At 38.7% G+C, this 24,014-nt stretch overlaps 1 protein-coding gene across 2 annotated transcripts in view; it reads right to left on the bottom strand.

Moving 5' to 3' along the window:
- Positions 1-24,014, bottom strand: part of LOC130906581 (hepatocyte nuclear factor 4-alpha) — a 99,967-nt gene that overhangs the window by 25,977 nt on the left and 49,976 nt on the right. For both annotated transcript variants that reach the window (XM_057821064.1, XM_057821054.1), the window contains exons 2-7: positions 16,980-17,154; positions 10,402-10,496; positions 4,807-4,913; positions 4,587-4,742; positions 372-459; positions 151-303 (exon numbers count right to left, since the gene is read on the bottom strand). In XM_057821064.1, coding sequence (XP_057677047.1) covers positions 151-303; positions 372-459; positions 4,587-4,742; positions 4,807-4,913; positions 10,402-10,496; positions 16,980-17,154 — 774 coding nt within the window. The remainder of the gene's footprint in view (positions 1-150; positions 304-371; positions 460-4,586; positions 4,743-4,806; positions 4,914-10,401; positions 10,497-16,979; positions 17,155-24,014) is intronic.

Genomic DNA, 24,014 nt, shown 5'->3' with positions numbered 1-24,014 from the left:
CATCGTCAATACCGTGAACATCGTTCAAAAATCGAATCGTAGCACCCTGAATCGTAATCGAATCGAATCATGGGGTGCCTAAGATGGCACACCCCTAGTCACAGCGCAGTGGTACACATTCCGAGTGGCATAACAAATTTTTTCTCGTACCTGGGTCAAAGAAGACGATGGCCTTCAAGCACGCATATTCGTTGTCATCGATTTGAAGCTCTTGGAAGGGAAGCACCAGCTCGTCCAGGATTCTTACAGCCACCCGGCCTACCTCTAACTCCGGGCAGTTCCTGGGGATGATGTGATCGTTCCCTGCAAGATTTTTGCCATGTTTTGAGGACAAAACTGCTTTCAAATGTCATTGAGATGCTGCTTTTTACCTAATAAGAGTATATCTTTGAAAAGCATGGACCTCTTTGCGGCACCGAGCAAGAGATGTTCTCCGGCGTGAGCTCGGAGCAACGCCACCTGAAATTGTAATGGATCATTTAAATTGTAGAGATTAGAGATGTCCCGATCCGATATTTGGATCGGATCGGACGCCGATATGGGCAAAAAAATGTGCATCGGTATCGGATCGGCCAACACGGAAAAATTCAGATCCAGACTTCCGATCCAGTTTTTTTCAAACTCCGGTCCGGGTTTTCCAGCGCACCGATTTACAAAATCCATTCCAGTTTTTGCTTCGGTTTCCCTAAAATCTGGTCCGCATTTTACGGCACACCTTCAACACACTACATTTACATTACGTCTCCCAATTTACCGAGAGACTTTATCGGTAAAAATGTCAGCTGTGTGGGATCCTTTCACCTTAAAGGACGACAAAGACGAAGAGGCAGAGTGCAACATATGCCACAATAAAGTCAAGCGTGGTGGTAAAGCTGTAAGAAATTTCAATACAACCAACCTAATCAAGCATTTCGCGAAATACCACCACAAATAATATAAGGGGTATGTTAAGAAGAACTGAAGACAAAAAGAAAGGTCCTACGCAACTAACACTGGCAGAAACTTTTGCTATGCGTGACAAACTGGCACTCGACAGTCCCAAAGCCCAGGGAATAACAAGAGTCATTGCCGAAGAATTCATTCTGGATGACGAGCCGTTATCTCTCGTGCGTAAAGACGCACCATCCGACACTTAGAACCACGGTACAACATGCTCAGCCGTCATTACATCCTTGAGCGATTCGGCCGTGGAAGATTCGAGAACAATTCACAAACATCCAAATTCCGATGATTTAAATATGTCAAGTAAAGCGGAACTAATACACAGCGCGGTCTTCGGGACGCAATGAGAAACGGACCGCATTGCGTCCCGAGAATAAACATCATCCTTGTCATAGACCCGGGTAATGCCAATGCTCAACTCACGGCTTTAGCTCAACTCATGCCGCTGGATAAAAAACACAAGAATACCTGACTGTTGTTGACAGCCGCTACAAACTACGTCAACATCGTTTTACTGTAGATAATAGATATCATATGTATATAGAAATAGAACTAGATGCAAAATGACAGACTCGACGGCGTTAGCAACATTGAAGTATTGAAAACTAGTTGCGTTAGTAAACAGCCGCCATCTTAAAGCAGGAGACTTCCTTAGTAGGCTGTTGTGAACCTTCCAAGCGAACCTAATTAACTTTTTATCTAAAATACTCCTAAATCGGCAAAATCTTGACTTGAATCTATCTTCAAAACAGTTTTAAAACGTTCACATGTCGAAAGTAGACAGAAGGGAAATTATGGAATAACGGAAGCAATTTTAACAACTTTAACAGTTGATTTGCAAAATGAAATGAATTGAATGTAGTTTAAAGCTGCTGATACAGAATGGTGACTTGAGTATTTTATTTACTGTTTTAAAATGTTAACTTGATACTGAAATAGTCGTTTATTTAAACCTGAGAGGCATTTTATACAATTTTTGTAACTAATGCACGAAACATTAAACGCATCTAATAGCTTGGGGGGTTTGTGGAATTTTCCACTGAGGTTGTTGGTGTGTTTTGCTTTTTTAAGACAGTTTACAATATTATTTGCACGTTTTACTGACTGACTATGCCTTTTCTGTTTGTTATTTATAATGTTTTGTGTTTGTCACTGAATAAACAGGTCAGTATTTGGCCCCCTTGAACCTTGCAACCTTTCGCCACATTTCAGGCTTCAAACATAAAGATATAAAATTTTAATTTTTTGTCAAGAATCAACAAGTGGGACACAATCGTGAGGTGGAACAAAATTTATTGGATAATTTAAACTTTTTTAACAAATAAAAAACTGAAAAGTGGGGCGTGCAATATTATTCGGCCCCCTTGCGTTAATACTTTGTAGCGCCACCTTTTGCTCCAATTACAGCTGCAAGTCGCTTGGGGTATGTTTCTATCAGTTTTGCACATCGAGAGACTGACATTCTTGCCCATTCTTCCTTGCAAAACAGCTCGAGCTCAGTGAGGTTGGATGGAGAGTGTTTGTGTTTTGCTCTATGTTTTGGATCATTGTCCTGTTGGAAGATAAATCTCCGTCCCAGTCTCAGGTCTTGTGCAGATACCAACAGGTTTTCTTCCAGAATGTTCCTGTATTTGGCTGCATCCATCTTCCCATCAATTTTAACCATCTTCCCTGTCCCTGCTGAAGAAAAGCAGGCCCAAACCATGATGCTGCCACCACCATGTTTGACAGTGGGGATGGTGTGTTCAGGGTGATGAGCTGTGTTGCTTTTACGCCAAACATATCGTTTTGCATTGTGGCCAAAAAGTTTAATTTTGGTTTCATCTGACCAGAGCACCTTCTTCCACATGTTTGGTGTGTCTCCCAGGTGGCTTGTGGCAAACTTTAAACGAGACTTTTTATGGATATCTTTGAGAAATGGCTTTCTTCTTGCCACTCTTCCATAAAGGCCAGATTTGTGCAGTGTACGACTGATTGTTGTCCTATGGACAGACTCTCCCACCTCAGCTGTAGATCTCTGCAGTTCATCCAGAGTGATCATGGGCCTCTTGGCTGCATCTCTGATCAGTTTTCTTCTTGTTTGAGAAGGAAGTTTGGAAGGACGGCCGGGTCTTGGTAGATTTGCAGTGGTCTGATGCTCCTTCCATTTCAATATGATAGCTTGCACAGTGCTTCTTGAGATGTTTAAAGCTTGGGAAATCTTTTTGTATCCAAATCCGGCTTTAAACTTCTCCACAACAGTATCTCGGACCTGCCTGGTGTGTTCCTTGGTTTTCATAATGCTCTCTGCACTTTAAACAGAACCCTGAGACTATCACAGAGCAGGTGCATTTATACGGAGACTTGATTACACACAGGTGGATTCATTTAGGACAACATTGGATCATTCAGAGATCCTCACTGAACTTCTGGAGTGAGTTTGCTGCACTGAAAGTAAAGGGGCCGAATAATATTGCACGCCCCACTTTTCAGTTTTTTATCTGTTAAAAAAGTTTAAATTATCCAATAAATGTTGTTCCACTTCACGATTGTGTCCCACTTGTTGTTGATTCTTGACAAAAAAATTACATTTCATATCTTTATGTTTGAAGCCTGAAATGTGGCGAAAGGTTGCAAGATTATTCAAGGGGGCCGAATACTTTTGCAAGGCACTGTATATGGACATAATACTTACAGTACACGTATCAGCTCATGCTGCGTAAAATAATCTTCTTAGGGAATGTCACTTTTTACATACCTAGTCTGTGTGGTCCACGGTAAATTTATTCCTGACAGCCAAAGTTGATAAGAATGAAAGATTCCCATTATATTCCAAAGAAAATGCATGTGGGTCATTTTTGACCCACTTGTGGAAGCTTAGGGTAGTAATACAAAAATGACCATTTCTTCAAATGTCTAAAAAATTCATCGAAAATTTGAATGGCATTATATCAAAAACATGTTTTTTGAGGAATACCTGGAATATGAATTAATGACAATTTTTCATTCCGAAGATATTTCTAGAAAACAACCTCACCGGGTCATTTTTGACCCACTTATGCATCTAAGGGTTAAAAGATTTCACGATTATGCATTGCTTGCAGGGCCTGCGCGTCGCGTGCGGAGGCAAAACACTACCGCTTCGGTCCACCGGTGTCGCTAAAATCAACCAAACCTGAAAAGTAAGCAAATGTTGCTTTAAACCGGGAGGAATGCTCATATTTTTGTGCCATTTACGGCACTAGACGTCCAATCCATTTTAACTGGCGGGCAAAAGAACCCAGTAAGGGTTCAAGTCACTTTCAAAATGTTATTTTGGAGATTCTGTAGTTTGGTAGCTAACCAATTTCTTTCCTTCTTAATACAACATCAGCAAATCAGTGACCAAAAGCTGGTGATCACACTGTTAATGATTCCGCACTTTTTTTTGTTTTTTAAGGGGGGATGTCTGTTTAAAACAACCCCGTCATATAGTAACCGAGGATTAAAATACATTAACCACTCGACATGTAGAGCGTCCACTTCAGGTTTCAATCATTTAGCTTAGTTTTCATCGCCGCGAGAGCTTGTTTGGGGGGGGAGACGTCCTCCTTGTCCCGACACTGGGCTAGTTGATGAGTGACCAGAGTGTCTATACAACTATGTACACTGTGTCTGAATCTCACCTGGTCATCCAGGGGCAGGTCACAGAAGGCCGGGATGTACTTGGCCCACTCCACCAGTACCAGAAGCTGCTGTTTCATGGACTCGCACACGTCCGTGATGGCGGCGATCTTCTTGGTGCGGACGTCCCCATTTAAGATGGGAGCGGGGGACGAGATCTAAAGCGGGGCAGGGGGCCGGGGTTAAATGCGTGAAGGCCAGCGGGAGGAGGTCCGCACGTACCTGTCTTGATAGCACGTCGGCTTGGATCAGCGCGTTAATGGAGGGTAAACTGCTGTCTTCGTAGCTGGATCTCCTGGTGCTGATTCGGTCTCTTTCGTTCTGCACGGCTGTAGGCATAAATACGGGTTACAAAAAGACATGACCTACATCAGGGGTGTCCAGACTTTGTCAAAGGATGCAATAACCAACTTGAAGTCCTTCCACTTTCAGTTGTTAGACAAGGAGTGGCCCCCCAAAAAAGATCAAGTTTTTATTATTTTTTTAAAGTATTAACTCATTGACGACCATAGACATCCAATCCCTTTTGACTGGTGATGGGAAGAGCCCCTGCACCCCCCACACAAGTTCAAATTGGATTGGAGGTCTAGCACCGTAAATGGCAGTGCAACAAGATCACTCAAATGCCACCATTCCCAGTTGGAATGAATTTGATGTCAATGGCATTTAAATGATTTAATGGCTACTAGCTACATACATACATACATACATACATAAATACATATATACAGTGGTATGAAAAAGTATCTGAACCTTCTGGAATTTCTCACAATTCCGCATGAGATCACCATCAAATGTGATTTGATCTTTGTCAAAATCACGCAGATGAAAAAACTGTCTGCTCTGACTAAAACCACCCACACATTTATAGATTTTCATATTTTAATGAGGATAGTATGCAAACAATGACAGATAATAAACTAGTAGCCCACCATTGTTGATGTCAATAATTACACAATGCTCATGGGTGCTTAAACCCATAAAATCAGTCGCACCCAAGCGCCAGCAGAGGGCGACAAAACTCCAAAAAAAACACAAGTAACAAGTGGAGATTGCACTGTGCTGACATTTTAATCTGTTTGAGCGCGGCATGTGCATTAATTGCGTCAAATATTTTAACGTGATTAATTTAAAAAATTAATTACCGCCCGTAAACACGATAATTTTGACAGTCCTAATTTTTTAAAATTATTAATTTAAACAATCTTGCAACTATCCACTGTGGCGTTCTCTTTCGACTCTCGTGCTCTCGCGAAATACTGCTGCTGTGAAATTATGCTAGCTTCAGGTTGCTTCAATTTCTCGCTGCTTATCTTCTGTATAATCTTGTTGTACATGTCAGCGTGTCATGTTTGGTAATATCGCCTCATATCGAACTCTTTAAAAACAGCGACTGTCTCTTTGCAAATGAGGCACACACAGTTACGTATTTTAGTGAAAAAGTAGTCCAATTTTCACCTATCCTTGAAGTGTCGGCCGTCGCAGTCAAATTTTTTTGATTGTCGCCATTTTAGAAAATTGAAAGTAAAGGGTCACACGGGGTAATGTTGCTTAGAGTGCTGCTGCCTTTTAGTGGGTAGATGAGGAGCAGCATTTAGTGTCTAAGCTCTTTCATATGCTGGTAACAGTACTGCTGACCAATTTATTAAGTTTGTGTGTGGGCCAGACGTTATTGATTTTATGACAGAGGCTGGGGGCCGGATAAAATTTGACCACGGGCCGCATTTGGCCCCCGGGCCGGACTTTGGACAAGCCTGCTCTGGGGTTCTTTTTTATACATCTCTGAGTATTCTGCACTGAAGTCTTGGCGTTATCTTTGGTGGACAGCCACTCCTTGGGAGAGAAGCAACAGTGCCAAACTTTCTCCGATTGTCGATTGATGAACATCCAGACTTTTAGAGATGGTTTTGTAACCATTCCCAGCTCTATAAAAAGACAGCTGTTTTGACCGAGCCATGATGCGCATCAGACAATGCTTCTCATCAAGCCAATTCTTACCTGGCGTGTGTTTTATAATGGGTAGGGCAGCTCTAACCCACTCATCAGTGATTGGGCACACACCTGACTTAAATGTTTTGGTAAAAATTGGTTTCAATTGCTCTTTAAGTCTCCTTGGACAGAAGGTTCACTTACTTATCCCCCCCCCCCTTTCTATTATTGTTTGCATGAAAACTAGGGTTGTTCCGATCATGTTTTTTTGCTCCCGATCGTTTTAGTTTGAGTATCTGCCGATCCCGATAATTCCCGATCCGATTGCTTTTTTTCAATTCCAATCATTCCTGATAATTTTTCCCGATCATATACATTTTGGCAATGCATTAAGAAAAAAATGAATAAAACTCGGACGAATATATACAATCAACATACAGTACATAAGTACTGTATTTGTTTATTATGATAATAAATCCTCAAGATGGCATTTACATTATTAACATTCTTTCTGTGAGAGGGATCCACGGATAGAAAGACTTGTGACTTTGTATGTTGTGACTAAATATTGCCATCTAGTGTATTTGTTGAGCTTTCAGTAAATGATACTGTAGTCCTGCCCAAATGCATGATGGGAAGTGGAACCATGACTGTGCGTAGTGCTACCAATTGATATATCTTCTCTGCGTTGGGAAATAACATAAGGTGTTAAGAAAAAGATCAATTGCTACCTTGCTTCCCCACATTGCTTCCCATGATATTTCAAATTGTAGGAAGAGGGATTGTAAGGCTTTAGCCAATTAAAAAAAGGCTCCAAATGCTGCCAAAATTCACTCTACTCATTTTACGCTGCCTTTTATCTCGCTATACAGGTAAAACGGTGCCATTACAGATTGAGCGCGACAATGCGTGAGTGGGTCGTGCAGCGCATGCATTAATTGCGTTAAATATTTTAACTAGGGCTGTCAAACGATTAAAACTCTTAATCGAGTTAATCACAACTTAAAAATTAATTAATCGCAATTAATCGCAATTCAAACCATCTCTAAAATATGCCATATTTTTATGTAAATTATTGTTAGAATGGAAAGATAAGACACACGACGGATATATACATACAACATACTGTACATCAGTACTGTATTTGTTTATTGTAACAATAAATCCACAAATGGCATTATTAACATTCTTTTTGTTAAAGTGATCCACGGATAGAAAGACTTGTAGTTCTTAAACGATAAATGTTATAGTTACAAGTTATAGTAATTTTATATTAAAACTCTTCATGTTTTCGTTTTAATAAAATTTGTAAAATGTTCAATCAAAAGTAGAGTTAATATAATAATAATAAGAATGAAAATAACAATAATAAAAATAGAGTGAAAAGTTTTACGTGTATTTTGCATAGCTATTTTTATATGGAATGCCAGTTCATTTTGCATTGTTGCTTAACTGTGTGTCAGAATAGGGCCTCATTACTATAGACTGAAGTGCTTTTCTTTTTGTGAACATTATTTTTTTTTTGAGAGATAGGAATATTATTTTTGTTGTGCTTTCACTAAACGATACCTATGTTTGTTGTGAAGGAGTTGCCGAAGCTTATGCCAATAAACGGCGCGGTCCAAAGAACGCCTGTGTCCACTCGCCATTACTGTATAACATATACAGTGGGTATATACAGTGAGTGTATCTGTACATATCTTACCCAAAATACAACAAGAGACACATAATTGCCACAAAAAGAAAGAAAACTTACCGAAATATGTGTGGAGCACAAATAGCAATTTGCATTGCATTGTGAATACAGCATAAACTTCTCACAACTACTAATTCTCCCACGTTTAGAAGAAATAACATGAGTATGGAACGGCGCTGCCCCCAAGCGGCCGGTGGCATTCTCTTCACTCTTAATGTCCATAAACGGCCTCATTGTAATCTGTTTGAGGCAATATGCCAGCGGGTCATTCATTGCATGCGTTAATTGCGTCAAATATTTTAACTTGATTAATTTTAAAAATTAATTAACGCCCATTAACGCGATAATTTTGACAGCCCTAATTTTAACGTGATACATTTTTAAAAAAAAATTAATTACCGCCGTTATTAGGATAAATTTGATAACCCTACCTTAAGCCTAAACTAAAGACTCTGGAAGAGTGAAACATATTATGCCTGTAACAGAGGTTGCGCTAGACTTTTTCGTTGTTTGTCATTTTGACTGACAGCGTCTTAAAAATCCGGTCATAATCTATTTTTACCCGTCACTTACATTTTTAAAATGATAATAAGGACATATTCAATAGTATTTCGTTTTCATTCATTTTTAATTAATATTCTGTCCGAACAAGCTTAACAAGAGGCAAACAGACAGCGGAGTGCACCAATCAGCGACGGGCAGACGTGCCGTTAGCAAAGCGATGAGGGCAGGACAAGGGACTTGCGCGCGGAAGTAAACATACGAGGAGAACGGAGTTTATTCAACATGGCTAGCGCGAGAGACACTGTTGTAAATGTCTCGTGTCGATGTGTTTTAGCTCATTTAAAACTGAATTTATCGCGGATTGTAACATATTCTCGGTTCTCCCGTTCGCCATCCGTGTTGTTGTAGAGACGACTTTCGGCGCGCAAGAGTGACGTTGCTCGTGATGAACACGTCACGTAAATAAACAAATCTGATTTGTCGATTGATTTTGTACCTACTCGAGAGGCTGTGTCCCAGACTTTTCTCTCAGTGTTTGAAAAATACAGGGAGAACAGTCTGGCCGTGCCAGGCAAACACTCAGTTGCCATGACATTTTTCCGATTAAGGCCAACGACGTCATGCATCAAGAGAGACAATAGCTAATTAATATGCTCACTCGCCACCCTGTGGTCTGGGGTGTGAATTGCAACCTGTCAAAATGACGGATGGACTCCAGTTTTTTCCGTCACCGTTTTAAAAAACCGGTCAACGACGGAAAATATTCGGTTAACGCGACCCCTGGTCTGTAACGTTAAATACAATTAGAAAATGATTTAATAAAAAATAAATAAATTAAAAAAACATTTAAAAAAGGCATGGCCGATATATTTTTTGCTGATTCCGATACTTTGAAAATGACGTGATCGGACCCAATCGATCGGCATCCCGATCGATCGGGACATCTCTAATGAAAACCTATAAATGGGTGCTTAGTTAAAGCAGACTCAGTTTTTACATCTGTGTAATTTTGACAAAGATCAGATCACATTTGATGGTGATTTTATGCAGAAATGTGAGAAATTCCAAAAGGTTCAGATACTTTTTCATACCACTGTACATGTACGTATATACAGAATACAGGGCTTTAATAGTCAGTGACACACAAGACATGACAACGAAATTACGTTCGATGAGTGAGCATCGATTGATTGATTGACATTGATTTCAACATGCTGTCAGGTTTGGATCCCTGACCTAACGGCAAGGCACTGTTCAAGTGATTAGCTCCATCTAGAGTTGAAGCTGAGAAGTGCAACAGAATATAGACTGTACTTAAGCTTTTTGTGGGAGCTATGTTCAATGATACTGTATGTTCATAATTTGCTGCAGGGCAATTAAAACTGGGCCATAGTTTGGACACTGCAAAATTGATAGTACAAAACAGACCAGTATTGATGCGGTTTTTGTATTTGCCAATGCATTAAATCTCCAAACAATGTATGTGAAAGACAGGCCGCTGAGTCATTTCCAAAGAAAAATAAGACTTCCAAGGCTGTCATGTTTATCAGTATATGACTATTATTGCTCTGAGGTGTTTGCTCAGCATAAGCTTCTCAGGGACTCAGTGATCATTAACGAAAAATCCTCTCGCGAGTGTCGCAAGAGCTGTCACTAGAAGCGCACGCAAGACGAGACGAGTCCCCTACCTTCTTTCTTCATGCCGGCCCTGAAGCATTTCTTCAGTCTGCAGTATCGACATTGATTCCGCTTGTCTTTGTCCACGATGCATTGTCTGTTGAACCTGCAGAGTCAGCAGGAAAACATTTTGTGAAACAGTTCAGTCACAGCATTATGATACTATTTTTCTCATCTACCTACTGATGGCACAGCTATAGACGCAACGTGGGGTTCAGTATAGAGCTGCACCTATTTTTTTAGGTAATCGACTAATCTATCAATTAGTTCGAATAATCTAGGAATCGGTTTACGAACATTTAATGTGTTTCAAAATAAACTTTAGGATATGTTAAACAAATAAACAACTGTTTATGCTTGCAATAATATTTATTTTGGCTTGCTAAGGTGACACTTTCAAAAGAGCATTAAATGGGAATACAAAATATAATTCCTGAGTGTTTCTTCAAATGACGCACTTTCATTTCACAAGAGCAATAAATGTTTTTAAAAATAAATTTAAAAATACCCTAGCTTTGCCTCAAACAATGCATGAACATTATAAGAAGCTCAACAAAAGGCAATTGGCTAACTTGTATAGCAAAGTCCACTTGCTTAAATGCTATAAAATACTAACTTTTTTTTTTTTACAACGCTCTTAACAAAACGTTTAAATACATATTCCCACAAAAAACTGATATACTTATAAACTAAATAAAGAATGCATAAACTGCATTTTTGCCGTACCAATATTTAGAAAAAATGCTATTTGTATACTTTGATACTGTTACAATTCTCATTTTTGTGTTACTGTAAATCCACAATTCTAAATAAATTCTCGCCAAGGTTGGTGAATTTTAGTAGTGGACCTCTCTGACTACTCCCATTCTCAAAACTTTGCATTTTTGCTTTTCAATATTTAGAAAAAAAATGAATTAAAAGTCCTATTTGTATACTTTGATCAGGTTTCAGTTCTCATTTTTGTGGCACTGTAAATCCACAAATCTTAAAAAATTCTGACCAAGGTTGGTGAATTTTAGTAGTGGACCTCTCTGACCATTCACAAAGTCAAAACGATGCATTTTTGCTGTACCAATATTTAGAAACATGAATTAAAAGTCCTATTTGTATACTTTGATCAGGTTACATTTCTCATTTTTGTGGCACTGTAAATCCACAAATCTGAATGAATTCTGGCCAAGGTTGTTGAATTTTAGTAGTGGACCTCTCAGACTAATCACAAACTCATAACTATGCATTTCTACTGAACCAATATTTCAAAAAATGATTTAAAAGTCGTATTTGCATACTTTGATCAGGTTAAAGTTCTCATTTTTGTGGTACTGTAAACCCACAATTCTGAATAAATTCTGGCCAAGGTTGGTGAATATCCGTAGTAGACCTCTCTGACTACTCATAATCTCAAAACTATGCATTTTTGCTTTTCAATATTTACAAAAAATGAATTAAGAGTCCTATTTGTATACTTTGATCAGGTTACAGTTCTCATTTTTGTGGTACTGTAAATCCACAAATCTGAATAAATTCTGGCCAAGGATGGTGAATACTAGTAGTGGAACTCTCTGACTACTCCCATACTCAAAACTATGAAGTTTTGTTGTACCGATATTTAGAAAAACGAATTTAAAGTCCTATTAGTATACTTTGATCAGGTTACAGTTCTCATTTTTGTGGCACTGTAAATCCACAAATCTGAATAAATTCTGACCAAGGTTGGTGAATTTTAGTAGTGGAACTCTGACTATTCACAAATTCAAAACTATGCATTTTTGCTGTACCAATATTTAGAAGAAAAAAAAAATGAATTAAAAGTCATATTCGTATGCTTTGATCAGATTACAGTTCTCATTTCTGTGGTACTGTAAATCCACAATTCTGAATAAATTCTGGCCAGGGTTGGTGAATTTTAGTCGTGGACCTCTCTGACTATTCACAAACTCAAAACCATGAATTTTTACTTTACCAATATTTTGAAAAATGAATTAAAAGTTCTATTTGTATATTTTGATCAGGTTACAGTTCTCATTTCTGTGGTACTGTAAATCCACAATCCTGAATAAATTCTGGCTAGGGTTGGTGAATTTTAGTAGTGGATCGCTCAGACTACTCCCATGCTAAAACTATGCATTTTTACTTTACCAATATTTTGAAAAATGAATTAAAAGTCCTATTTGTATATTTTGATCAAGTTACGGTTCTCATTTTTGTGGTACTGTGAATCTATAATTCTGAATAAATTCTGACCAAGGTTGGTAAATTTTAGTAGTGGACCTCTCTGACTATTCACAAACTCAAAACCATGCATTTTTACTTTGCCAATATTTTGCAAAAATGAATTAAAAGTTCTATTTGTATATTTTGATCAGGTTACAGTTCTCATTTCTGTGGTACTATAAATCCACAATCCTGAATAAATTCTGGCCAGGATTGGCGAATTTTAGTAGTGGATCTCTCATGGTAAACTCCCATGGTAAAACTATGCATTTTTACTTTACCTATATTTTGAAAAATGAATTAAAAGTCCTATTTGTATATTTTGATCAGATTACAGTTCTCATTTCTGTGGTACTGTAAATCCACAGTTCTGAATCAATTCTGGCCAAGGTTGGTGAATTTTAGTAACGAATCTCTCCGATTACTCCCATGTTGAAAACTATGCATATTTGCTTTTTAATATTTTGTGGGGGGTGAATTAAAAGTCCTAATCGTATGCTTTGACCAGGTTACAGTTCTAATTTTTGTGGTACTGTAACTCTAGAATTCTGAATAAATTCTGGCCAGGGTTGGTGAATTTTAGTAATGGATCTCTCAGGGTACTCCCATGTTGAAAACTATGCATATTTGCTTTTTAATATTTAGGAGGAAAAAATGAATTAAAAGTCCTAATCGTATGCTTTGATTAGGTTACAGTTCTAATTTTTGTGGTCCTGTAAATCTAGAATTCTGAATAAATTCAGGCCAGGGTTGGTGAATTTTAGTAGTGGATCTCTCAGACTACTCCCATGCTCAAAACTATGCATTTTTACTTTACCAATATTTTGAAAAATGAATTAAAAGTCCTATTTGTATATTTTGATCCAGTTAAGGTTCTCATTTTTGTGGTACTGTGAATCTATAATTCTGAATAAATTCTGGCCAAGGTTGGTAAATTTTAGTAGTGGACCTCTCTGAAAATTCACAAACTGAAAACTATACATTTTTACTAGGGTTGTTCCGATCATGTTTTTTTGCTCCCGATCCGATCGTTTTAGTTTGAGTATCTGCCGATCCCGATATTTCCCGATCCGATTGCTTTTTTTTTTTTGCTACCGATTCAATTCCAATAATTCCCGATAATTTTTCCCGTGCATATACATTTTGGCAATGCATTAAGAAAAAAATGAATAAAACTCGGACGAATATATACATTCAACAAACAGTACATAAGTACTGTATTTGTTTATTATGACAATAAATCCTCAAGATGGCATTTACATTATTAACATTCTTTCTGTGAGAGGGATCCACGGATAGAAAGACTTGTAATTCTTAAAGGATAAATGTGACTTTGTATATTGTGACTAAATATTAGAGGTGTGCATCGGTACTGCCCTCACGATTCGATTCGATTACGATTCGCAGGGCCACGATTCGATTCAATTCGATTCGATTCGATTCAAAGGTCACGATTCGATTCGGTTCGATTCGGCAATGCATCGCGATGCCTTAAAGCCTGGGATGCATGAAAATTCTAAAGCAAAGCATATTTTTCGTGAATCATGAGGAAACACAAGCAGTCAGACATTAAACAACTTTTTATTGGCTCTTGTGTCACTCCTGGTTGAAGTCAAATGAAAATACTTTTAGATATATATTAAAAAAAAAAAAAAAATCACAGCATTTAATTGGTGCTTTGAATGAGACCAGGGCTTTCTCTTCTTTTTACACACAGTAGCAGCCTTTCACACAGTGCAACATCTGAACTCCTGTGCAAAATCAGTAATAACAGTCACTGTATTTTAGTCACAACAACCCATCGATAAAAATATTCAAGTAAATATTAAAGAAAGCGACAAAGAAAATATTGTTGTGCAGCAGCATCTTTATCACAATATTAATCCAGGGATCAGTTCAGTTGCAAACAAAACATCCAACTAAATTGCAATGTAGAACAAAAGTAAAATGTAGGCCTAGCCCACTATATATGTGCAATCAACTTAAAAATGCAATCAGTAACTACCACATAACAATAAAAAATAATGAATTAAAATGAAGTGCAGCAGCATTTTAGCAGCCATAACAATCTGTTTCAACATGAGGAAATTTCTTTTGCAATTGAGAGAGCAGAGAGATAGTAGAGGTTAGATGGGGCCTAAAAAATCCAGCCCGACCCGACACGGCCCGCTGGTATTGAAGCCCGACCCGGCTTGGAATGACGCGAAAAAAAAAAAAAACGCAGCAGCAATTTATTTTCATTTCTTCGAGATGGCAAAAAAAACACGTTTCTTAATGTTTAAATAGTCTACATATTTTTGTGATCATTATAAAATCATTACACAACGAAATAACGCTGGGAAAGTTTAATATATATATATATACAGTGCCTTGCAAAAGTATTCGGCCCCCTTGAATCTTGCAACCTTTTGCCACATTTCAGGCTGCAAACATAAAGATATGAAATTTAATTTTTTGTCAAGAATCAACAACAAGTGGGACACAATCGTGAAGTGGAACAACATTTATTGGATAATTTAAACTTTTTTAACAAATAAAAAACTGAAAAGTGGGGTGTGCAATATTATTCGGCCCCCTGCACTGTATAAAAAAAAAAAAAAAAACGAGTTTGCAGACACACAGAGGAGAGGATTCAAAAGGATCACATTTGTATTGCCTTTGTGTGCATAAAAAAAGTGTCTTTCGTAACGAATCGCAAGCGCCACAGCGGAGGAGAAGAAGAAAAAGCGGGCGGTGCCACTGCTTCATTTGAGTGCACAAGCAAATGCACAATACAGAGAGCCTGCTCTCGGTTTTATCCCATTTTTTAAAAATATAATTTATTAGTCCAGCGCGGGGCGGCCCGACCCGACCCGAACGTGAATGCTTAACATTTTGGGCCCTACCCGTTCGGGTTCGGGCACAATATCTAACCTCTAAGAGATAGGACATAACATAACTGGCTGAAGCGGAGAAAGAAGGAGCAAGAAAGATTCTTGATGCACCTAAGACATTGAAAGCTGACATCTGGAGACATTTTGGCTTCTATGAGGTTGGTGGGAAACTTGACCAGAGTTATGCAGTGTGTAAAAAATGAAACATGACAATAATAACACAAATGGGGAAACCAACTCCATTGCATCACCGGAATTGCGCAGGGAAGATTTTTGAACGTACTTATATATTTTAAAATGCGCTGAATCGATTCGGCTTGTTGCCCGCATCGAATCAAATCGTCCATGCCCCGCATCGGGATGCATCGCCGCATCGATTATTGTTGACACCACTACTAAATATTGCCATCTAGTGTATTTGTTGAGCTTTCAGTAAATGATACTGTAGCCATTTAACTTCTGCCCAAATGCATGATGGGAAGTGCAGTCATGACTGTGCGCAGTGGTACCAATTGATGTACCTATCTTTTCTGCATTGGGATATAATATAGGGTGTTAAGACAAAGAATAATTCCTACCTTTCTTCCCCACATTCCTTCTCACGATATTTCTCATCGTAGGGAGAGGGATTGTAAGGCTTTAACCAATTAAAAAAAGGCTCCAAGGCTGCCAAAATTCACTCTACTCATTTTACGCTGCCTTTTACCTCTATTTATAGGTAAAACGGCGCCATTACAGATTGAACGTGACAATGCATGAGTGGGTCGTGCAGAGCATGCGTTAATTGCGTTAAATATTTTAACGTGATACATTTTTTTAAAAATTGATTACCGCCGTTAACGGGATAAATTTGATAACTCTACCTTAAGCCTAAACTAAAGACTCTGGATGAGTGTAACATATTATGTCTGTAACGTTAAATACGATTAGAAAACGATTTAATTAAAAATTTTTTTTTAATATATATATATATATATATATTAAAATAAGGCATGTCCGATATTTTTTTGCCGATTCCGATACTTTGAAAATGACGTGATCGGACATCTCTAATTTTTACTGTACCAATATTTTGAAAATTTGAATAAAATTCCTACATGTATACTTTACAGTTCTTTAATGGTTTACTCATGTAATAGTTTATAATATGGGTTATTGTTTACTACATGATTTTTTTTTCATCAAGATACAGGTAGTGTACTTGTGTTGCTGGCTGGATGGCTTCCAACACCGTCCATGAAGTGGGTCAGTCTTTCAATGACTCCATGGCCACTCAACCAGTGCGACCCTGAAGTTGTGTGCTTTTTCAGTTTTACGACGGTCTAAATTGGGCAAGGGTCAGCATATCTGGCATATAGGTCTCACCTGAATTTTTGGGCCAAATTTTTGGTAGAAAATATTGCGCCTTGTACGCCAGTATATACGGTACATTAATTTGAGTTAGTTTCAGTTGCCGATGAATTGTGGAAGCCCTATCGGATAGCATTCTAAGCAAATCCTACCTGCAGGAGTACATGTGATTTTTGCGGACGCTTCGGCGAAAGAAGCCTTTGCAGCCGTCACAGCTGGACGCCCCGTAGTGCTTGCCCGTGGCTCTGTCCCCGCAGATGGCGCACAGGCTGCCCGCCGTCAGGTGCCCGCCGCCGCTCATGTTGGCGCTCTCAGCCGGCGAGGAGTCTGAGGAAACACATAATAGCTTTGTGCAATGGGAGGCGAAATTGCAGTAAATTTCTTAACCATGAATGGAAACTTTGAAATCTGACGTCTAGGTTCAATTCTGATCGCTGTACGTAAGAATAAAGATGAAAGAAAGCTGTTTTTTTTATTTTCTGTTTTTTTTTTTAGAGAAGAGGAATATGAGTGTTCTAATTGAATCTGAGCATCCTTACAGTCTGAACTAGAGTCGTCCAATAAGGACATTTTAACCGATAATGTCCAACTCCAAAAATCTGATCCTGATATATGTGGTCGTGCACTTCACGTGTTTTTGCAACAATAATCGATGCGGCGATGCATCCCGATGCGGGGCATGGACGATTCGATTCGATGCGGGCAACAAGCCGAATCGATTCAGCGCATTTTAAAATATATAAGTACTTTCAAAAATCTTCCCTGCGCAATTCCGGTGATGCAACGGATTTGGTTTCCCCATTTGTATTATTATTCTCATGTTTCATTTTTTTACACACCGCATAACTCTGGTCAAGTTTCCCACTAACCTCATAGAAGCCAAAATGTCTCCAGATGTCAGCTTTCAATGTCTTAGGTGCATCAAGAATCTTTCCCGCTCCCTCTTTCTCCGCTTCAGCCATTGTTATGTTATGTCCTATCTCTTGGAGGTTAGATCTTATGCCCGAACCCGATTAACATTTTGGGGGTCGGGCCGAAAATGTTAAGCATTCACATTCGGGTCGGGTCAGGTCGGGCCGCCGCGTCAGACTAATAAATTATACAAAAAAAGAAATGGGATAAAACTGAGAGCAGGCTCTCTGTATTGTGCATTTGCTTGTGCACGCACATGAACGCTGTGGCCCGCATTTTTTTTTTTTTTACATTAAACTTTCACAGCGTTATTTCATAGTGTAAATGCTTTTATAATGATCATAAAATATGTAGACTATTTAAACATTAAGAAAACTTGCGGTTTTTTCTGCCAACGGAGAATTCGTTCCGAAAGACACTTTTATTTATGCACACAAAGGCAACAGAAATGTGATCCTTTTGAATCTTTTCCTCTGTGTGTCTGCAAAACCGCATGTTTTTTTTTGTGCTTTTTTTTTTTAATATTAAACTTTCCCGGCATTATTTGGTTGTGTAAATGCTTTTATAATGATCATAAAAATATGTAGACTATTTGAACATTAAGAAAACTTGCGGTTTTTTTTCCTGCCAACTGAGAATTCTTTACGAAAGACACTTTTATTTATGCAAACAAAGGCAACAGAAATGTGATGCTTTTGAATCTTCTCCTCTGTGTGTCTGCAAAACCCAAGTTTTTTTTGTTTTTTTTTTAATATTAAACTTTCCCAGCGTTATTTAGTTGTGTAAATACTTTTATAATGATCACAAAAATATGTAGACTATTTAAACATTAAGAAAACTTGCATTTTTTTCTGCCAACTCGAAGAAATGAAAATAAATTGCTGCTGCTGCGGTTTTTTTTTTCCCGCGTCACGCCAACAAATTTTTTAAAAAATTTCGGGTTTTTCGGGCTGGGCCTACAAATCTAGTTAATTGATCGGGCTCGGGCCGGGTCGGGCTTCAATACCAGCGGGCCGTGTCGGGTCGGGCTGGATGTTTTAGGCCCGATCTAACCTCTATTGCACATATATAGTGGGCTAGGCCTACATTTTACTTTTGTTCTACATTGCAATTTAGTTGATGTTTTGTTTGCAACTGAACTGATCCCTGGATTGATATTGCGATAAAGATGCTGCTGCACTACAATATTTTCTTTGTCATTTTCTTTAATATTTACTTGAATATTTTTATTGATGGGTCATTAGAACTAAAATATAGTGACTGTTATTACTGATGTTGCACTGTGTGAAAGGCTGCTAGTGTGTTAAAAAAAAAAGAAAGCCCTGGTCTCATTCAAAGCACTAATTAAATGCTGTGATGTTTTATTTTAAATATATATATCTGAAAGTATTTTCATTTGACTTCAACCAGGAGTGACACAAGAGCCAATAAAAAGTTGTTTAATGTCTGACCGCTTGTGTTGCCTCGTGATTCATGAAAAATATGCTTTGCTTTAGAATTTTAATGCATCCCAGGCTTTAATGCATCGCCGAATCGGACCGAATCGAATCGTGACACTCTGAATTGAATCGAACGAATCGTGGCCCTCCGAATCGTAATCGAATCGAATCGTGAGGGCAGTGCCGATGCACACCTCTAATTGTATTGTGATGCCCCACTAGATGCTTTAATAATGATAAATGTAACACCCTCAGTTTTCCAAATAAAATAAACATACTGTAAAAATACAGAACAACTTCAACTGAAGTTATAAATCAAATCGTATTTATTTATAGCCCTTGACAAAATGTCTTCAAAGTGATTTACAACAACAAAAAATATAGGTATTGATAAATAAAATGCAGGAAAGTATTGTACAATGGCATTGACAAAAAGCAAAAACAATGTATCTTGCTAAAAGTCAAAACAGCAAATAAAACAGATAAAATCTGGAAAACATTGAAACCCTTAAGAAAAATAACCAGGCTACCCTAGTCTGAAGAAAAGGAGAGTCTAAAAAAAGTGGGTCTTTATCCGCAATTTAAAAAGACCTACATTGTGATACTATAAGAGAAAAGTCGCAATGTATAAGAGAATAAAGTCTAGAGGTGGGTAAGTAACGTATTACATTTAATGGGGTAACATTTTGAGAAAAAAGTATTTCTAAGACAGTAGTTCTCAAATAGTGCCACCCCCTTCCACTACCCCCAGTGGGATGGTGCATGTGACCTTGGGGAACATACAGTGGTATGAAAATGTCACATTACTGCATAAAATGACCATCAAATGTGATCTGATCTTTGTCAAAATCACACAAATGAAAAAACAGTGTCTGCTTTAACTAAAACCACCTAAACATTTATAAGTTTTCATATTTTAATGAGGATAGTATCCAAACAATGACAGAAGTGGGGAAAAATAAGTAAGTGAACCATCACATTTAATATTTTGTGCCCCCCCACCCCCACCCCCCACCCCTGGCAGCAGTAACTTCAACCAGACACTTCCTGTACCTGCAGATCAGTCTGTCACAACGATCAGGACGAATCTTGGCCCATTGTTCTCTACAAAACTGCTGAAGTTCAGTCAGATTCCTGGGATGTCTGGCATGAATCGCTGTCTTTAGGTCATGCTACAGCATCTTAATGGGGTTCAAGTCTGGACTTTGGCTTGGCCACTCCAGAATGTGTATTTTGTACTTCTGAAACTTTCGGGAGGGATTTATTTTTGGTTCTGATGAACATTTATACTAAAATGTTAAACCCAGATCCCAGTCATTAATGGGATTTACAGCGGTATGAAAAATTATCTGAACCTTTTGGAATTTTTCACATTTTTGCATAAAATGATCATCAAATGTGATCTGATCTTTGTCAAAATCACACAGATGAAAAAACAGTGTCTGCTCTGACTAAAACCACCCACACATTTATAGGTTTTCATATTTTAATGAAGATAGTATGCAAACAATGACAGAAGGGGGAAAAACAAGTAAGTGAACCATCACATTTAATGTTTTGTGCCCCCCCCCCTTTGGCAGCAATAACTTCAACCAGACGGTTCCTGTAGCTGCAGATCAGTCTGGCACATCGATCAGGGCTAATCTTGGCCCATTCTTCTCTACAAAACTGCTGTAATGCAGTCAGGTTCCTGGGATGTCTGGCATGAATCACTCATGCCACAGCATCTCAATTGGGTTCAAGTCTGGACTTAGATTTGGCAACTCCAGAATGTGTATTTTTTTTTCTTCTGACACCACTCTGAAGTTGATTTACTTCTGTGTTTTGGCTCATTGTCTTGTCGCAGCATCCATCCTCTTTTTAGCTTCAACTGTCTGACGGACAGGCCACAGGTTTTCTTCCCAAAAATCCTGTTAAACCTTTGAATTCATTCTTCCATTCATGATTGCAAATTGTCCAGGCCCTGAGGCAGCAAAACAGCCCCAAATCATGATGCTCCCTCCACCATGCTTCATGGTAGGGATGAGGTGTTGATGTCGGTGAGCTGTTCCATTTTTCCTCCACACATGAAATTGTGTGTTACTCCCAAACAATTCCACTTTGGTTTCATCAGTCCACAAAATATTTTGCCAAAACTTCTGTGACGTGTCCAAGTGCCTTTTTGCGAACATTAAACGAACAACAATGGGTTTTTTTAGACAGCGGTGGCTTCCTTCGTGGAGTCCTCCCATTAACACCATTCTTCATATAGTTGATGTGTGCATAGAGATATTGGACTTTGCCAGTGATTTCTGTATGTCTTTAGCAGACACTCTAGGGTTCTTTTCTACCTCTCTGAGTATTCTGCGCTGAACTCTTAGCATCATCTTTGGTGGACGGCCACTCCTTGGGAGAGAAGCAACAGTGCCAAAATCTCTCCATTTGTAGACAACTTCTCTGACTGTCGATTGATGAACATCCAGACTTTTAGAGAATGTTTTGCATCCTTTCCCAACTTTATACAAATCAACAATCCTTGATCGCAGGTCTTCAGACAGCTCTTTTGACCGAGCCATGATGCACATCAGACAATGCTTCTCATCAAGACAATTCTTACCAGGTGTGTGTTTTATAGTGGGCAGGGTAGCTTTAAACCACTCATGGGTGATTGAGCACACACCTGACTTGGTTTGTTTGGTAGAAATTGGTTTCAATTACTCTTTAAGTCTCCTTAGGCAGAGGGTTCACTTACTTATTTTCCCCCCTTCTATCATTGTTTGCATGCTATCCTCATTAAAATATGAAAACCTATAAATGTTTGGGTGGTTTTAGTTAAAGCAGACACTGTTTTTATATCTGTGTGATTTTGACAAAGATCAGCTCACATTTGATTGTGATTTAATGCAGAAATGTGAGAAATTCCAAAAGGTTCAGTTACTTTTTCATACCACTGTACTTTTTCACCATATGAGAATAAAGTGTAATTGCACATCCACTCTGTGACTGAGTGGTAGTGGTGTTCTCATTTTCAGAGTGGGCGTAGTATTTTGGAAGATATTTTTTTAATATTTGAAGAGCTAAAACAATGAAAAAGGATGACGCGTATGTAGCATTTAGCTTTTAGCTTTGACTTTTCATACAGGACGAGGAAATACCAGTCTGTTTACTGCGTCTCAAAATTTTTGCAGCGGACAGCAGGAAGCCAAATCAATTAAGACATCTCTTAAAGACATTAGACCTCAATCACATTTATAAGCAGCTTGATTTTTTTATCAGCAAAAATGTGCCGAATATTGCCAACAATTGTCCCGCTTTGCCAGTGTTACATCAGTAAACTAGCGAGCACTGTTAGCATCATATAAGGTGGCATACCAAGTTGCTCAGTTCAAAATAACCTTAGCAAAGAAGTTGATACTTATTAGAGCAAAAAAACTTTCCCTTAGTCCAAAAACACTGTTTTTTTTATTCTATTAAATCTGTTTAGTCTGTCAAATTGTTTGGTATATTGTCCTCATGAGTTAATGTTGTTAATCAATTTCAGTTTATTATTATTTATTACATAGATTTTTTTTTTTTCAGCATTAAAGCAACACTAGGTAACTTTTCAACGTTTATCAAATATTTTCATAACATTTGTGATAATAAACTACAAATGTGCTGACTGCTTTACAGCATATGTCACTTCCCCCTTTCCCCATTCATTATAATAACAGAAGTCGATGCGAACTTTTGCACGAATTCTGCAAAGAAGGCAGAGTAACAAAAGATACAAAACGTTTTGTCTAAGGAGGAAAAAAATAGAGGCTACCAGGATATACAGAATAAACATTGGCCTGGCTTTCACTCGCTGACGTGACGCTAGAGCAGGGCTGTAAACAGAAAATTTACCTTACCGAAATTCTTCACGATGACCGACGTAATTTTGACCATGACGGTAAATTCGCTAATTCAATAAAACAAGAAAATCTTTTCATCCCGCTTTGACTCTGTGTTGTTTGGCTATGTTCATTCCCCTTTAAGAAAGCAGACAGTGTGCTTACGTATGGAGTCACGTGGTTATCAGGAAGCCAAACAAACAAGAGCTTGGTAGGCTAACGCTAGCGGCTAACGCTACAAGTAAACGTGATGGAGTGTGGCTTCAGGGAGGTCCGCCAAACTTTCACCCGACATTAAATAGACTCTTGGCGGCATCCAGACGGGCTTTCACCCGCTGTCCTCCCTTGTTCTCACGATTTCCAAAGAGGATGCTTTCAATGCTTTCTGCTGGTAAGCAAGCCACAGGCTAACGCTAGTGGCTAACGCTAGCGGTTAAAGCTATAAATCAGTACTTCTCAAATAGTGGGGCGCGCCCCCCTGGGGGGGCGCAGAGCGATGCCAGGGGGGGCGCGTGTGACCTCGGGGAACATGCTTTTTTTTTTTTTTTCTGCCGTACTGGAATAAAGTGTACTTGCGCATCCACTCAGTGGGTGGCAGTGGCGCTCTCATTTTCAGAGTGTGTGCAGTATTTTTGAACTAAGGAAGAGCACTCATCACACAGAAAACAAATATGAAGAGCAGTGTGCCGCCGCCGTTTTCGAAAGACGTTTTCCGACCGGACTCACTCACGCAGCGACCCACTGTCTTGTCCGGTTCTCACGCCGCCGCCCGATAAGTGCCATTTTCGGCTTGGGATCGTCACGACGACCGCCCTCACCTACGGTTCTACCTCGGCCGCCGAGAATACGCTTTGTTCGTGCCGTTTGCCTTTTAGCTTTGACTTTTAATACTGTGGGTGATGAGGAAAGACTGTTTACTGTGTCTAAAAATAATTATAGCGGACCGCCAGAAGCCAAATCAATTAAGACGCCACTTAAAGAC

This window comes from Corythoichthys intestinalis, chromosome 2, assembly GCF_030265065.1.
Source record: "Corythoichthys intestinalis isolate RoL2023-P3 chromosome 2, ASM3026506v1, whole genome shotgun sequence".
In the NCBI taxonomy this organism is placed as follows: domain Eukaryota; kingdom Metazoa; phylum Chordata; class Actinopteri; order Syngnathiformes; family Syngnathidae; genus Corythoichthys; species Corythoichthys intestinalis.
This window is presented reverse-complemented; position numbering and strand designations above follow the sequence as displayed.